The following is a 15,389-nucleotide window of genomic DNA, read 5'->3' as shown; positions in this document are numbered from 1 at the left end:
TCAACCACTCTATTCTATTCCATCTACCTCCACCCCTAGTTTTCTGACCTCCCCCCCGTAGTTAATCAGCATTCCATGCCCACTGAGCATACTCCATTCTGATTGGGCTGTTCTTTGAGGTTTGGGGGTAGGTGTATTGGTTGCCCAGTGCCTGCTACCTTAAATGTCCATTAATTTTTGTTAATATTCCTGGTGTTCTCCTCAGTGTGAACCCAGAAACGGCCCATACAGACACAAAGGTTCTCACTATCCTTTTTATATCTAAGTGTCTCTTCGTCCATATTCCTTTTTCAGCCATTCCATTCCTTATCCTGTCTGTCCCACCTGTTCTGGGTTTTATTTGTTTGTTTCTTCTCAACTGCCGGTCAGCACTCCATGGGCTGTTTGGGGGATTTCTTAAGGGTTTTTTCTCCTCTAATTATTTTTCTTTCCTATCTTGGCATTCCCCAGAGGCTGCTAATATCTTCCTTTTCTGTGTGGATACTGTGGTTTTAGTTACATAAGGGCAAGCAAGGAGTTGAAGGCTTGAGGTTGGTATTAGTATATAGATGTGAACAGAGCTGCAATGCTCCTTACCTGACTGAACTGTTCCACATTTTCTTTCCAGTCACCAACAGAATGACTTGCTGTTCCCTTAATCTCTCTTTCATATCTTTGATGATACTTCACCTGAGAAAGTAATGAAGTTAAAAGGACAAGTTTACTCTGCTGATCTTACAACCTGAATAACTGGTATTAGCTTGCTTTTAAAACCCATAGACATCATTTTCCAAGCAAACTGGTCAAAATAGCATGCAATAAAAAGTAAAAGCAAAAAGATACAATCATTAAAAGGAGGGAAGGGGAAAGATGCCCCACCATCTTATTGCATACAAGTGTTATGCTCACCCCTCTTCTCCAAGTGATGAGGAGTTCCAGGGATGCAACGCTTACCCAGCTTTAATTTCCTTTGGAAGGAGGTCACTGGAGGCTTTTGGTGTTTTGTAATATTTGAGTTTTATTTACAGATATACAGACTGAGTGCAGGTTAAACACTGCAACAGGTGTGGGGAACCTTTGGCCTGCCAGATGATGCTGAGCTACAACTCTCATCAGGCCCAGCAAGCATTGTCAACGGTCAGGGATTATGAAAGAAGTACTTCAGAAACATCTGGAGGGCCAAAGCTTTGTCAGACTCACACTACAACAAACAGCCAAAGGCCACAGCTCCAATACCAGATCTCCAGGGAGGGAGACAAACAGCATCTTGAGATACTGATTTACATAGCTGAAACTTAGCTCTCTGTATCTTTGTGTATCTTTGACCCAAACCTCAGCCTATCCTTTGTTTCTTTCACAGACACCTAAGATTACATTTCCAGCTTAGAGGTAGGCAATGACCTTTTGCTAAAATTGCTCTTGCTTCCCAGAGGAGTCTCCAACTGTTTCCTAGTTGCCATGAGCCATTTATCTGTAATTTACCTAACAAGGGAAATACTTGCCAACTTTGGCCGGAAGTCCCCAAGCCCAACGCTACTTCTGTCTCAGTTAACTCTCTCCTGTTCAAACTTTCATTCAGTCTTACAACAGCCATTCTGAGTTTTCAGAAGAAGAGAATTTTATCATCTGATGACATGATTTCCAAATTTTCAACAATGCCATATGAAACTATTACGAAGCTCAGAGAGACACATATGGAAAAACTGCTCTTGAAGGTATACATGGCTGATAAACTAGGCCCTAGACCATGGAAGGGTTTAAAGGTGAATGTCAGCACCTTATGTGAAACAAAATGGTAACCAATGCAGCTCGGCCAAAATAGATGCCATATGAACTCACCCATCAGTGCCCATCAGCAGGTAGACAACTGTATTTTGTACCATTCCCATCTTTCAAATCATGTTCAAGGACAGCCCCAAGAAAATCACTTTACAATAGTCAGGATGCAAGATAACTAGCATGAATGATATTGATCAAGTCCTTATCTATCCTCCAGGAAAAAACACAGTAGACAACTCAAATGTATTTAATAAAAAGCATTTCTGGCCATGATTGCTACGTGGGCATACAGGAGCAAAGCTAGATCCAGGAATACACCCAGACTTTAAACCTGATCCTTCAGGAACTGAGAGGCATTACTACCTGCTCCGTATCACAGGAGCTGCCATCCATCAACAATTCTTATTTCAGTTGGTTTGCCCTCCTATTGCATCCTGACATACTTGTTTTAATAATAAAAATCCCCCCAGTAACCTGAGTAGCTGCTGTTGTCCATTCCTTACCAGTGGAGATTTGTTCACCTAGCAACATCAGGATTTTCTTCCAAACAGGAAATTGTCCATAACTTTGTAAGATAATGTACAGATATCCTTCAACATGTGATAACATATAGAGAACACTTTTGAAACTTACATCACTGGCTAGTTCATTAGCTCTTTTAGCTATCTGATAAGCTGGAGTGATCATAGCAGGGAAGCTGCCTTTCCCTCTCTGTTGTTCATACTCTTCTGTGTATTTTAACTGGAAAAATCAAGAGATCTTAAATTATATAGCTATAGACAAACAGAAAGTCTGTCTGCTTAGTTTCTTCTTCTATTATACTTACGTCACTCACAAGCTGTCCCCCAACCTTTGTATGAAGTACGTCTGGAGTATCAGCAACACTGGTGAATTTGGAAACACGGTCTTCATGCCCTCGTTTATATTCCACCTATGGGGAAGAAGTAGAGTCAAAGAACATTTGAAATCTATGATGAATTGCCATCTTATTCCTTGCAATCAAACATCAAATGGCAATAAAATAGATGATCTTTGGATCTGCTAATTAAGTATTCCCAATATTTGGCCCTTAATGTATATTCCTTGGTTGCAAATGCAAATGAAATATTGCATTATTTTGATGAAAAGAGATTGGAATGACAACATATTCTGGCCTTATTTGTCAAAATGTTGTGCTTTGGTTTAATTCACTCCAAGCCCATCAATTGCCAAATATATTTATTTTATAACAAGAAAAGGCAGTGAAGGAGTAAATGCATTAAAGAACTCAATCCAGAAGCCTATTAAAGTTAGCAGAATGACTACACCTAATGGAAATGCTGAAAATTTTATTTGGATGGCACAACTTTATTGAACACAAGACTTAATCAATAACAATCTTAAATGCTTTCATTTTCAATTTCTGTTCAAGCATTATAATGTAATTCTTGGATAATAACTAGACAACTTTACATCATAATCTTCAAGGTGAATATTTTGCAGGCTTCCGGGGGTTTTTCCTCATCATAAATGGCATGCATATTGTTAATTAAAATAGCATACTAGATGGTTATGGATGTTATACCCTACAAAGAAAGTGGGCAGGTAGTAAATGCATTAATTTATAGATATCGCTAAATTTGGCTGTGCTAAAAAGGCCAGGGTATCATTTTGGTAGGGGAGAAGGAATACTCCAAAGCCTATCCTGTTTTTCAGACTGCATATAATAATCATACCTCTAAATCATCAGTATCTCTGGTTATGAAGCATTTAAAAGATAATCACAACATGGACTCAAAATACACTTTTGGGGGGCAATTTCATCTTATATATCAAGTTATACATATTTGACCCTTCCTGTGAATCTTGCCCCTCCATTCCACAATTTCTTTGCCCTCCCCTTAAAATATAACCGCCAGAAACTCACATTACTGGATAGCTGAGAGGCCTTCTTGGCTATCTGATAAGCTGGAGTGATCAGAGCAGGAAAGCTGCCTTTTCCCTTCTGCTGGTCATATTTCTCTGTGTATTTCAACTAGAAGAGAGACAAAAGTGTGTTTAAACTTTGTCCATTAAACTTATTCCTCTAATAATTATTTATTAGCATCCAGTGTTTCCTCCAAGGCTGCAGTTTTATGAACATATACTTGGGAGTTAAGACTCCTCAAGCTCAGAGGGTCTTACTTGACAAAAATATATAAGATTAGGTAGCCAAGAGCATAAAGCAGCAGCTTTAATTTCACAGCCTTTAATTTCAGACAGATAGGCTGAAATATCTGACTAGCAAAAGGTTCATCGAGCACAGTAGGAATTTTCCACATCCAATTTTATTTATTTATTTTAAAAGAATTGTATAGCCTGTCTTTTAGAAAAACTTGATTACAAGGAAGGCCTTTCTGGACCCAAGTCTTTGAGGAAATAAAACACATCACAGACTCGGTTCCAGAGGGGACTCCACAACTTGCAGTTCTGAATCTTTTTGTAGGAGCCAATAAAGATCTCAAAAATAAATCTCTCATAGGCTACTTACTAACGGCCACTAGGATTACAATAACAACTTATTGGAAGGATCTAAGTGGAGCCACTATTTGCAATGCCTAACGTTATGATAACTTGGAGTTGTTTAAAATTTTTATTAATTCACCATTGACATTTGGTTGTTGTCTTACTCAGTATGTTCTGTAAAAGTTTTGGCTGAGAACCTTTAACATTTACAAATAATAGATATGGAGGCAGAATGTTTGTAAAATTTATAATCTAGAAAGTGGCAGGATGGGCAAGAGTGGGGTGGGGTACGTTGAAGGGGAAAGGGTTAGATATTTGTTATATTTTATTTATGCCTCTCTATTTCCAACAGTTGTACTGGTAATGGAAGATGTTTAATTTGAAAATCAATTAAGAATTATTTATATAAAAAAAGCAGAATGTGCAACAACAACACATAAAATACTTTGAAAAAAACATACCTCACAGTCTGACTATTACACCATACTGTAGCTGTAGAACCGGTATCAGAGTTTAGCATGGCCAGGCCCCTATGGAGGCCCGTAGTCAAGCAGAAAACCCACTGATTTCCCAGAGGGAGGGACACTGGGTGGAAGCAGAGAACAAGAGAGCTGTTCTGCTCCTTTCACTGCCAGCAGGCAGTGGTTGCATTGAAAAATGGGACTCAGGAGCCTTCAGAGGCAATTCCACAGGCTGTTGGAATAGCAGCCCCCAACGCCCTGCGGCTAACAGGAACACAACAGAACTGCATCCTACTCATTCTGCCACATCTCCCACTGGAAAATAGGGGAAGGGAGTCGCTCCAGAGGCCCTGTGATGCAAAACATCTGGGATCTTTCTAGTGGGAGTGGTGCACAACACTTTTGTGCTCCTTTTAAATGCAATAGAATTGTGTTTTGTTCTTTCTGGCATCCTTCCTTTAGGAAATGGGTGATTACCCGAGAGGATCCATTTTCCAATCAGAGGGAAGGAGCAATTTCATGACATTCATGCTCCTTGAAGTTTCTTTGACACCAGCAGGGCTAAACCAAATAATTGTCCCAAGGGTGCCTGAAGTGATCTCCCATTTTCCCATCTCCCAGCCGTGCTGGTGTTGACAGGTCAAGAAAGAAGAGCAGAGAAAGCTACAGCTGGCATAATGGAAGCATCTCTGCAACACCACAAATCTCTTCCAACTGCCTTAAAAGAGCTTACTATGTGAATAGTTGTCTGCTCTAATGCTTGTGTTCCTGCACTGCCTACTGCAAGTGCAGCTTCTCTTTTCTTGGTTCTGTCTTGGCATCCTCCTTGTCCAAACTTCAACTCCCCATCCTCTCCTATAAAAAACCAGGTCTACTTGCCTTTGCTTGGTTCTTTGCTCCACCATTTTTATTTATAACTCAGGCTTTCCCATACACACCACGGTCCCAATATCTGACCTGGTCAAGGTCAGATGTTTCTTATCTTGTTTTCCATATTCTGCCACTGCCCCGCCTATTGGAGGTAACTCGCTTTGCAGACTTACAGTCTGTTTCATGTGTATCCTGTTCTTTCTCCCAGGAGTCGAGGGCAACATTTAGGCCACAGTGCTACCCTTTCAGGTAGATTAGGCTGCAATACAATTACTTGTTCAAGGCTAGCCAATGAACTTCATAAAAGCGCAGGGATTATCACTTGGGTCCCGAACTCAGCTTTCCAGCAACTGCACCAAACAGACTTAATGATAGCTGGCAGACTATTTATAAATCAGCCCACACATATATATTGCAAAACATCCCTCATTTGAATGAGAAAGGAAAACAGTGGTACAAGTGATTTTTTCATCCCATACCTATCTCCTTACCATCACCTCTTTTATGTGAGTTGTTCTAAATCACTATGGCTTGGTTCCTAAGAAAAGTTAACCTACCGAAATTTATGAAAGAATGCAAGAACAGAGGAAGCTGCCTTATACTGAGTCAGGCCATTGGTCCATCTAGGTCAGTAGTGTCTACACTGACTGGCAGCAGCGCTTCAGGATTTCAGTCAGGAATTTCTCCCAGTCCTACCTAGAGATGCCAGGGATTGAACTTGGGCCCTTGTGCATGCAAAGCATATGCTCTGCCACTGATTTACAGCCCATCCCCATAATTTCCCATCTTCCTCTTCTCTGTGCTGCTATTTACACCCTTCAAACAGCTTCTCTGAATGGATGTGGGGGGGACTGCTGACCAATGTGGGATGGGGTGTGGGGAGGAGAACTGAATTACCCCAAATCAAATGAAGATGGTTAAGGAAAGGTCCCTGACCTTCCCCACCCCCTGGACTTATGTAGCTGCAAGGGGTAGGAGGTATGGACTACTTTTCTCCCATGAACTCCCATGAACTCACTGAAGTTCACTCATCTAAGATGTGGATATCTCCATAATACAATATATTTATCTCACACAAATAAAGCTCTCATAAAATGCAGGTTCACTTACATCACTGAGAGCGTTCTGTGCTTGAGCTATCCTGACCGTTTCCAAATCTGGGATGCTTCCCGAGTACCAGGATTTGCCTTCTTCATATGCAGCATGGTAGGCTTTCTTTAAAAAGAATATAATGAGAAATGGGCACAGTGGTAAATACTTTGGACTACATCTCTAAAGATCAGGGGATTAGACTCTGAGCAGATAACATCTATAAATTATTGATTGATTGATTTCTAGCCCTTCCTCCCAGCAGGAGTCCAAGGCAGCAATGCATGGCTGGCTGTGACAACATTCCTTTCTTCTGTGTATCCCACACCAACCCTTGTGGACTGTTTTTCTGCTTTCGTGAAGTATATATAAATTTAAGTGTTGTATGCATGGGAAAAGTTTTCAGTCATTCCCTGCACGTTTGTATGCTGCATATAAAACTCTGGCAACTTTGTCCTGAGCACAGAGGACTACACATAAGCCTCTTTGATTACAGGTGAACTTACATTCCAGTTAATTTGATTTTATCAGGTGTCAGATCCAGAGAGGTCAACATTCTAATCCTGTGTGTCCAGTGTGTCTGCTCATAATGGCAACATATTAGAATTACAAGGCATTTATTATTATTATTATTATTATTATTATTATTATTATTATTATTATTATTAACCTTTCACCATCATGTCCCAGGGCAGGTTAGAACAATTTAAAATTCAATATTAGAAACAGTTTAAAACAAATTACAGTCACAGGAACAGGCTAGGTCCTCAACACCTAAATCTCACAGCCAAAGTAAAGAGGTGCATCATCAGCATACATATAATGAAGATGCCAAACACACTTCTGTGGGGAGGGAATTCTACAACCTAGGAGCTCTCCCCAGGCTACCCTGATCCCCAACTTCTGAGGACAGTGGAGCTACCAAGATGGCCCCTTGTGGAGGGAAGGAGGTCGTATTTCAGATATTTAGTGTTGTTGTTGTTGCATTTATATACTGCCCCATAGCCGAAGCTCTCTGGGCGGTTTACAGTATGTCTAGTTTTCTGACATTCATGGGCAAACCTTGAAGAACTCCACTGCTATTGCTGTTTTAGTGGTCAGCAAACTTGGATTCCAGTCCAGCCCCTGCCAGTTGCTACCTGGCACTTTGGTTGACAACCCTTTCCCTTCTTTTCCTTTGGACTTCTGGAAATGATAAGACCCATCAGAAGGAAGATATGCAAAGGAAAGTCCCAGGCAAGCGAAGGAAAAAGTATTTTAGACATTCAGCTGCAGTTCTGCTTTTGTGCTTTCTTCTTTAAATTTAATCAGCATTCATTTCAAATCATTACTGGTTTCTGCTAATAGTATGGTATCATCTGCATATCTTACATTATTGATATTTCTCCCTCCAATTTTAACACCTGCTTCATCTTGGTCCAATCCCGCTTTCCAGATGATATGTTCTGCACATAGATTAAACAAACAGGGTGATAAAATGCATCCCTGTCTCACACCCTTTTTGATGGGGAACCAATCGGTTTCTCCATATTCTGTCCTTACAGTAGCCTCTTGTCCACAGTATAGGTTGCCCATCAGGACAATCAGATGCTGTGGCACCCCCATTTCTTTTAAAGCATTCCATAGTTTTTCATGATCTACACAGTCAAAGGCTTTGCTATAATCTATAAAGCACAGGGTGATTTCCTTCTGAAATTCTTTGGTCCGTTCCATTATCCAACGTATGTTTGCGATATGATCTCTGGTGCCTCTTCCCTTTCTAAATCGAGCTTGGATGTCTGGCATTTCTCGCTCCATATATGGTAAGAGCCTTTGTTGTAGAATCATGAGCATTACTTTACCTGCATGGGACATTGAGGCAATAGTTCGATAATTACTGCATTCCCTGGGATTCCCTTTCTTCGGAATTGGGATGTATATGGAACGCTTCCAGTCTGTGGGCCATTGTTTAGTTTTCCATATTTCTTGACAAATTTGTTTCATAATTTGGACAGATTCAGTCTCAGTAGCTTGTAGCAACTCTATTGGTATGGCATCTGTTCCTGGTGATTTGTTTCTTCCAAGTATTTTAAGAGCAGCTTTCACCTCACGTTCTAAAATTTCTGGTTCTTCATCATACGGTTCTTCCATAAAAGAATCTGTCATCCTGGCATCTCCTTTATAGAGTTCTTCAGTGTATTGCTTCCATCTTCCTTTTATTTCATCTCGGTCAGTTAGTGTGTTTCCCTGTTGATTATTCAACATCCCTACTCTTCGTTTAAATGTCCCTTTCATTTCTCTAATCTTTTGGAATAGGGCTCTTGTTCTTCCCTTGTTGTTGTCCTGTTCTATTTCTATACAATAACTACTGTAATAGTTCTCTTTGTCCCTACATACTAGTAGCTGTATTGTTGCATTTAGGGTTCTGACCGTGTTTCTATCTCCTTTTGCTTTCCTTCTCTCTTTAACCACTTTAAGAGTTTCGTCAGTCACCCATTGAGGTCTTTCTCTCTTTTCAATGAGAGGTATTGTCTTTTTGCATTCTTCCCTGATAATGTCTCTGATTTCACTCCATAGTTATTCTGGTTTTCTGTCAACTAAGTTTAAAGCCTCAAATCTGTTCCTTATTTGATCTTTATATTCTTCTGGGAAGTTATTTAAATTATATTTTGGCATTATGATTGCTTTGTTGTTCTTCTTTAGCTTTACTCTGTTTTTCAACATGACCAGTTCATGATCTGTACCACAGTCTGCTCCTGGTGTTGTTTTTGCTGAAAGTATGGAACTTCTCCATCTTCTGCTACCAATTATATAATCAATTTGATTCCTATATTGACCATTTGGTGATGTCCACGTGACCCCTTGTTGGATCGTCACCTTGTAGTGATGAGTGGGCTTGCGTGTTCCAATGAACCCTATAGCGATGCCATCAGGAGTCATGTGCTCCCAGCATGACCTTACCCATGGCGGTAAGGTCAAGGGAGAGGAACCAGACAAAGAACGATCCAAGAAAGTCCTCAATGGCAGAACAGGCGGAGGATAACAATGTGTATGTTATAACAAGGCAGATGAAGGCTGCAGCAGATAAAGGACTTCCAATCATTATGGTACCCATGCCATTGGATCAAAGCCTTTTTCTGTCAAGATTGTGTGTTGATCGTGGTGCACCGATCTCCCCACATAAAACAAATTCACGCATGGGCGTCTTCCATAACAAACGTCCCATGGCGATTGGCAAATGACGATGGAGGCAGGACTGTGAAATCCAGAAGCCCCTAGTCATGGTCTGGTAAATCAGCAGTGGATACAGATTCAGAGGGATCTATTGTTAAAGACTATATTTTGGAAGACAATCTTACTCGGACACGAATGATCGCCAAGAGAAGAAGAGATGTCCATGTGTACAGTCGTCTTTTTGGTTGCTCAAAAAACGTGTTTGCAAGAAACAAATCATTGGCTTCACAGAATTCAATAAGTCTTTTTCCTGCTTCCTTTCCCCTAAGCCACATTTCCCCACAATTCCTAGTTCTTGTCTGTTTCCTACTTTTGCATTCCAGTCCCCCATGATTATCAGCATATCCTGTTTTGGTGTATGATCAATCTCTTCCTGTACTTCTGCATAAAATCTCTCCAATTCCTCTTCTTCTGCGTTTGCTGTTGGAGCATAGACTTGGATGATGGTTATGTTAATAGGTTTACCATTTAATGTTGAAGGCATAAAATTACAGTTTCATAAAAGGCACAACACAGGAGGCTGGAGGAGACTACAGTATCTCCTGAACGTTCACAAGCAAGTATGTTCTTGAGATAGGTCTCCTACCTGACTGTTTAGCTGTTGCATCTTCCGTGCAGCTTCCATATCTCTGGATGTCACATCCCAGTGAAAAACAGATTTGAACTTCTCACCCTCCTCTCTATACTTAATCTGCATAAACAAACAGACTCAAAATGTTATTTTGAAGCCTATTCAGAGGATTGGATGGCAGTCTTCAGATCCAATATCCAGGTAAGTTTGATGAGGAAATCTGTCTACTCGCTATATATACTAATTCTGAGGCTACATACACACCATACATTCAAGCACATGTCAAGCACGTCTTCCCCAAAGAATCCTGCGAGCTGTAGTTTGTTAAGGGGATGAGGAACTATAGTTCTGTGAGGGAAATTCAGTCTCAAATATTCAGTCTCAGAATTTCCTTTTTGCATGAGATATATTTTGAATGTATAATTTGTTTCAAAGCATAATATACCTGGGTTTACCTGCCTCAGCTGCAATACCAGAAGTATTCAATGGTAAGTGTGTATAGGACTGCAGTCTAAATCACCATGATATACAAACATAGCATCATCCTTATTTTCACACTTCAAGAGCCACAAAGCTTTATTTCATATAACAAAACTCAGTGCAATAGATCAAGCTATGCACTTAATGTGGCATGCCATAAAATAATAATCTTCATAAGCACGCAGAGAGGACATGATTGAGTCAATAACCAAAGCAAGGACAAAATGCACCCTCAGCGAGAGCCATCCAACGAAGCTTGCACTGGAGTACTTCCCAGTAGATTGAACACCACACTTTATGGGAATGACAACATAATTTTCTCTTTTCTCCCTCTGCCTTTCAAACAAGCAAGCATAGAAATCACATAGAAAACAACGGAGAATAAGTGACAGTGATGTTACTATAAAGAATGTTCCTAAGTGGCAGCAGATAATCAAGTATGCTAAGTACTGGCTTGCTAATTAGACACATGGGATATTTTGAACAGCTAGTTTCTGAGTGAGCTACTACTGGAAGCATTTGAGATATGGCTGCTAGGAGAACCCTCCTCCATTATTCCTTGCACATTGATGTTTAATTGCTCATAGACGAGGGTGGGATAACCAGCATACAGTTTGATGGGAGGTACTCTATAATCTTCTCCACTGCTGACTGAGCCACCAAATGTCTGGGCTAATGATGTGAAGCCACTGGAAACAGCAAAAAGACAACGTGGACAATGTGGGGAGATTCAGAGATGAAACATGGCCTCACACGAGGGTATAAAAGTTTCAATACTATATCATGCAACAAAATGGGTGCTTCCATTACTTTTGGTACACAAACATTTGTATACAAAAAATAAAGCAGAAAATAATGTGTCTTTTTATGCCGATACAGGAAGCTATGCATGTGTTGGCTTTTTCTGGTGCCTGAATCAGCTTCCCAAGATGAATCTATTGTGTACAAAATATTAATATGAGAATTGGGTCTTACTAACCTCTCTCTGAACCTCAAACTTCCTTTTGTGATTGAAAGGAACAGGGTGTTTCTTAAGTGACAAAAGGAAGGGAAAATGATCTAGTACACATATGCACATGCATATACACACACACACATATATTGGAAATAACAGGATCTCTTATCACAGCCATCAAACAGCAATAGGAATTGCTGTTAATCCAGACATGTTCCAGAGCAAATCTGTCATGCACAGTCTGAAAGAAAAGGTACTTGTTGGTGTTGGTATAGCTTTACTTTGGGATACTACAAACCCTGGATGTTGTTTTTTGTATGTATGTAAGAAATTTTAAGAATTATCTAGGGAAAGCACAATAAGGAAAAAGACTGATAAAGCTGTACTGAACAGTATTTCCCAAAATTCAGATGAAATTAAAGCTTTAAAATGTATATTATATTCTTATCCTGTTATTATCCTGCAATCCTATGCACATTTACCTGGGAATATGCCCCAATGAACACAGAGGGTCATACTTCTGAGTAGATTGTGCTAGGCATCTTCTGTTTCTACTGTGATAACTGGGTAAGATATAAAAATTTAAATCTAGAAATTTCAAAGAGGTTTTTTACTGGGAAGACAGTAAAAAAATTAAATGCACAGAAGGTTAATTCAGATTCAGAGGATTTCCTGCAGCTAGAAGCCCCCTGACATTTCACCAAATTTGCCCAATGCAACCATGTAAAACTCACTGGACTTTATATTTTTGATAAAAACTCAGATCTAAGTGCCAGGTTCATCAGAGGTTTGAAAAGTCTTTTTGTGTGTGTGTTTAGCAAACGTGGGTTCCAGTTCTAATGAATCTGCAGATACTCTCTGGTGTCAAAGGCTTTACAGTTTCCCCTGAGTTTTCTGGTTCATTTGAAATGAAAGTTCAAAGGACACATTGGGAAGGTGAAACAAAGCTGCAGAAAATGTGTGCATGAACTCCTCTGACTGACTGAACCAAGCGTGCTTTCCACACCTCAGATCAGCATCCCTAGCAATTTTTGGTGAGGAAGGACCTGGATTTTCAGTGCATGAAGGAGTCACTCAGATGTTCTACAATTTATTTGGATATTAATTTTATGACCATAACCAGGTTTTTAAAATGCATGAGGTTGAAGTTAAACCTTGGTGTTTTCTGCATTACATCACAAGCATAATCACTCAGTTCTGCAGTTCCTTACACTTGCAGGAACCTGGGTGCACAAAAGGTATGCCTACGTACAAAATAGCATCCCTATTCATTTTAATGTTGGTGAATGTACAGCCTCACTTTGGTGGGGGGGTGTCTCCAGCACTGAAATGGGAGGCCCTTGGTCATGCAATAGCTTTGTGGACACATTGGAACAGCGATGATACTTTTTGAATCAGGATGATGTTTTATTCTCTTTCTTTGCAATGCAGCTCCACGAAAGAACCCTGCACAGTTCATCCCTTGAACTCTATCCAGTGTTTGGACAGATGCAGAATTTCTGCTTTTGGGTCAAGGACAGGCCTGGGAGTGGTCACTATCTTTGCACTATGTTTGCACATGTGGTTTAGTTCACTGAGGTTTGGATAACATAGGTTTTATCTTCTATTTTATTCTATTTATTTATCTTTTAAAAATTATATCCAACTTTTTACCATCTGGGTCCCAAAGTAGTTTACAAAATAAAATTATTAATATACAAAATGTAAAACATACATTTAAACATCAGATAATTAAAATATCAGAAGATTAAACTATTAAAAACTTCAAAAAGGAATAGGATAACACACACACCCCAATATAGTGACCATCTTCATCAATACCATTGAAATACCCTCCCCTTCACTGCAAAAGGGCAGCATTTGATGGTTAGGTGTTTGCTTGATTACTAGATATCTGGAAGTATTTGATAACTAGAATTCTGATTGGCTAGGATCACCCATATGGTGAGTATAGGAACCATTGCCCTCGCTGTAAATAGAACATTTGTGCTTAATAATGCACATAACTCATTCAGGTGGCTGCTACATAGCACTGTGATGTGTTCAGGCCCAGAATATTATCCATGATTAGCAAGGATCACTTTAAAAGAAATGAAACTAGAAAAAGATGGCACAAAAGCAACAGCATAAGAGGGAAAATTACAGCTATGGTAAAAAATCATAGCTACAATCAACCCAAAAAGAAAACACATGGCTATGCTGATATTACAGACAAATTCCTAAACCATCTTACCTCGCTTACTGCTTCTGTCTGTTTTTTCACATTTATATTTACTGGTGTCTCAAAAACACTTGTGAATGTGTTGTTTTTTGGATTATGCCTGTAAAAAAAGCAGATACAATTTTAGAAAGCAATAATCAATGTCCCTGAAACACAATATATACATCTTAAAACACAGAACTGAGGCTCTGAAAAACAACTAGCATCTTACCTACAAAGTTTTACATCTAAATTAAATTTAATTATAATTCGGTGCTGCTTTTCTCATAACAAAAGAAAATAGCATAATAAAAAGCAGCAATCACCTCTTCATTGCACAAGATACATTTAAGAGGAACTGATCGTATTTTTAAAAAAATACTTGAAAACTTGCAACTTGAAAACAGCATATTTTACTTATCTTTCAGCTTTAACAACTATGCATATATCAAATTTTAATCATATACAAAATGGGTCAAAAGGTAGTAACCAAAGGTTTTTATCTTATCTCTTAAATAAAAAGATGCACAGGACAGAAAAATCATAAATTTTAAGGATAATTTCTTGTCTTATGTCACTGACAGAGCTTGGAAGTAACTAATCACAAGTAACGAATTACTTGTAATTCATTACTTTTTGAGTAACGAGTGGGTAATTCCTTTACATTTTGATTGTAATAGAACTAGGAGTAATTTTACTACTTTTGTGCAGTAATTGTAACATTTCCAAAATTACTGTTGGGCATTACTTGGGGGGGGGAGCAGGGGAAGTCTTCTGCTCCTCTGATTTGTGGATGAAAATCATGTGTCTCAAACTGGGCTTCTGTGCAGTGTCGCTCTTTCCTCATGCTCTGTGGATGGGTAGAAGGCGACGAGGGAGGAGGTGGAGAGTGAGACTGGGTGGAGTGGAGAAAACAATTGTTTTAAAAAATGGATAGTGGTGGTGAAGAATGGAGTGGAGGGAAAAAGGATCCTGAGGTCAAGACCATGGATAAAGGAGGAGAAGGAGGCAGCAGCAGAATGGAGATAAAGAACTGTGGAGGTGAAAGATGACAACGTGTGTGTGTGTGTGTGTGTGAATACTGTGTTTGCACTTGGCACACAAAGTGGCCTCCACCACGCTCTCTGGCTACTGTGCTGCATTTGCAGTATTTTAACCTTTTTGCATCTCAGGGGAAAATGTTTGCTTGAGTGAGTGTCCCTCAGTTGGTGGCAGGGCAGAGTCTGGGAGGTGGTTAAGTGAGAGAGATTATGCTGGCTGGCTGAGGGGGGGTGGTTGCACTTGGCTTGATGTGCAAAGACCTGAGTA

At 39.7% G+C, this 15,389-nt stretch overlaps 1 protein-coding gene across 4 annotated transcripts in view; it reads right to left on the bottom strand.

Annotated features, from left to right (window-relative positions):
• NRAP (nebulin related anchoring protein) overlaps window positions 1–15,389 on the bottom strand; it is an 88,093-nt gene that overhangs the window by 70,584 nt on the left and 2,120 nt on the right. For 3 of the 4 annotated variants that reach the window (XM_061635952.1, XM_061635949.1, XM_061635948.1), the window contains exons 3-9: window positions 14,115–14,202; window positions 10,462–10,566; window positions 6,684–6,788; window positions 3,665–3,772; window positions 2,585–2,689; window positions 2,392–2,499; window positions 577–669 (exon numbers count right to left, since the gene is read on the bottom strand). In XM_061635952.1, the coding sequence (XP_061491936.1) occupies window positions 577–669; window positions 2,392–2,499; window positions 2,585–2,689; window positions 3,665–3,772; window positions 6,684–6,788; window positions 10,462–10,566; window positions 14,115–14,202 (712 nt within the window). The remainder of the gene's footprint in view (window positions 1–576; window positions 670–2,391; window positions 2,500–2,584; window positions 2,690–3,664; window positions 3,773–6,683; window positions 6,789–10,461; window positions 10,567–14,114; window positions 14,203–15,389) is intronic. The other variant, XM_061635951.1, reaches the window with a different exon arrangement.

This window comes from Rhineura floridana, chromosome 7 (assembly GCF_030035675.1).
Source record: "Rhineura floridana isolate rRhiFlo1 chromosome 7, rRhiFlo1.hap2, whole genome shotgun sequence".
Classification (NCBI taxonomy): domain Eukaryota; kingdom Metazoa; phylum Chordata; class Lepidosauria; order Squamata; family Rhineuridae; genus Rhineura; species Rhineura floridana.
The sequence above is the reverse complement of the archived record's forward strand: the minus strand, read 5'-3'. Positions and strand labels throughout refer to the sequence as shown.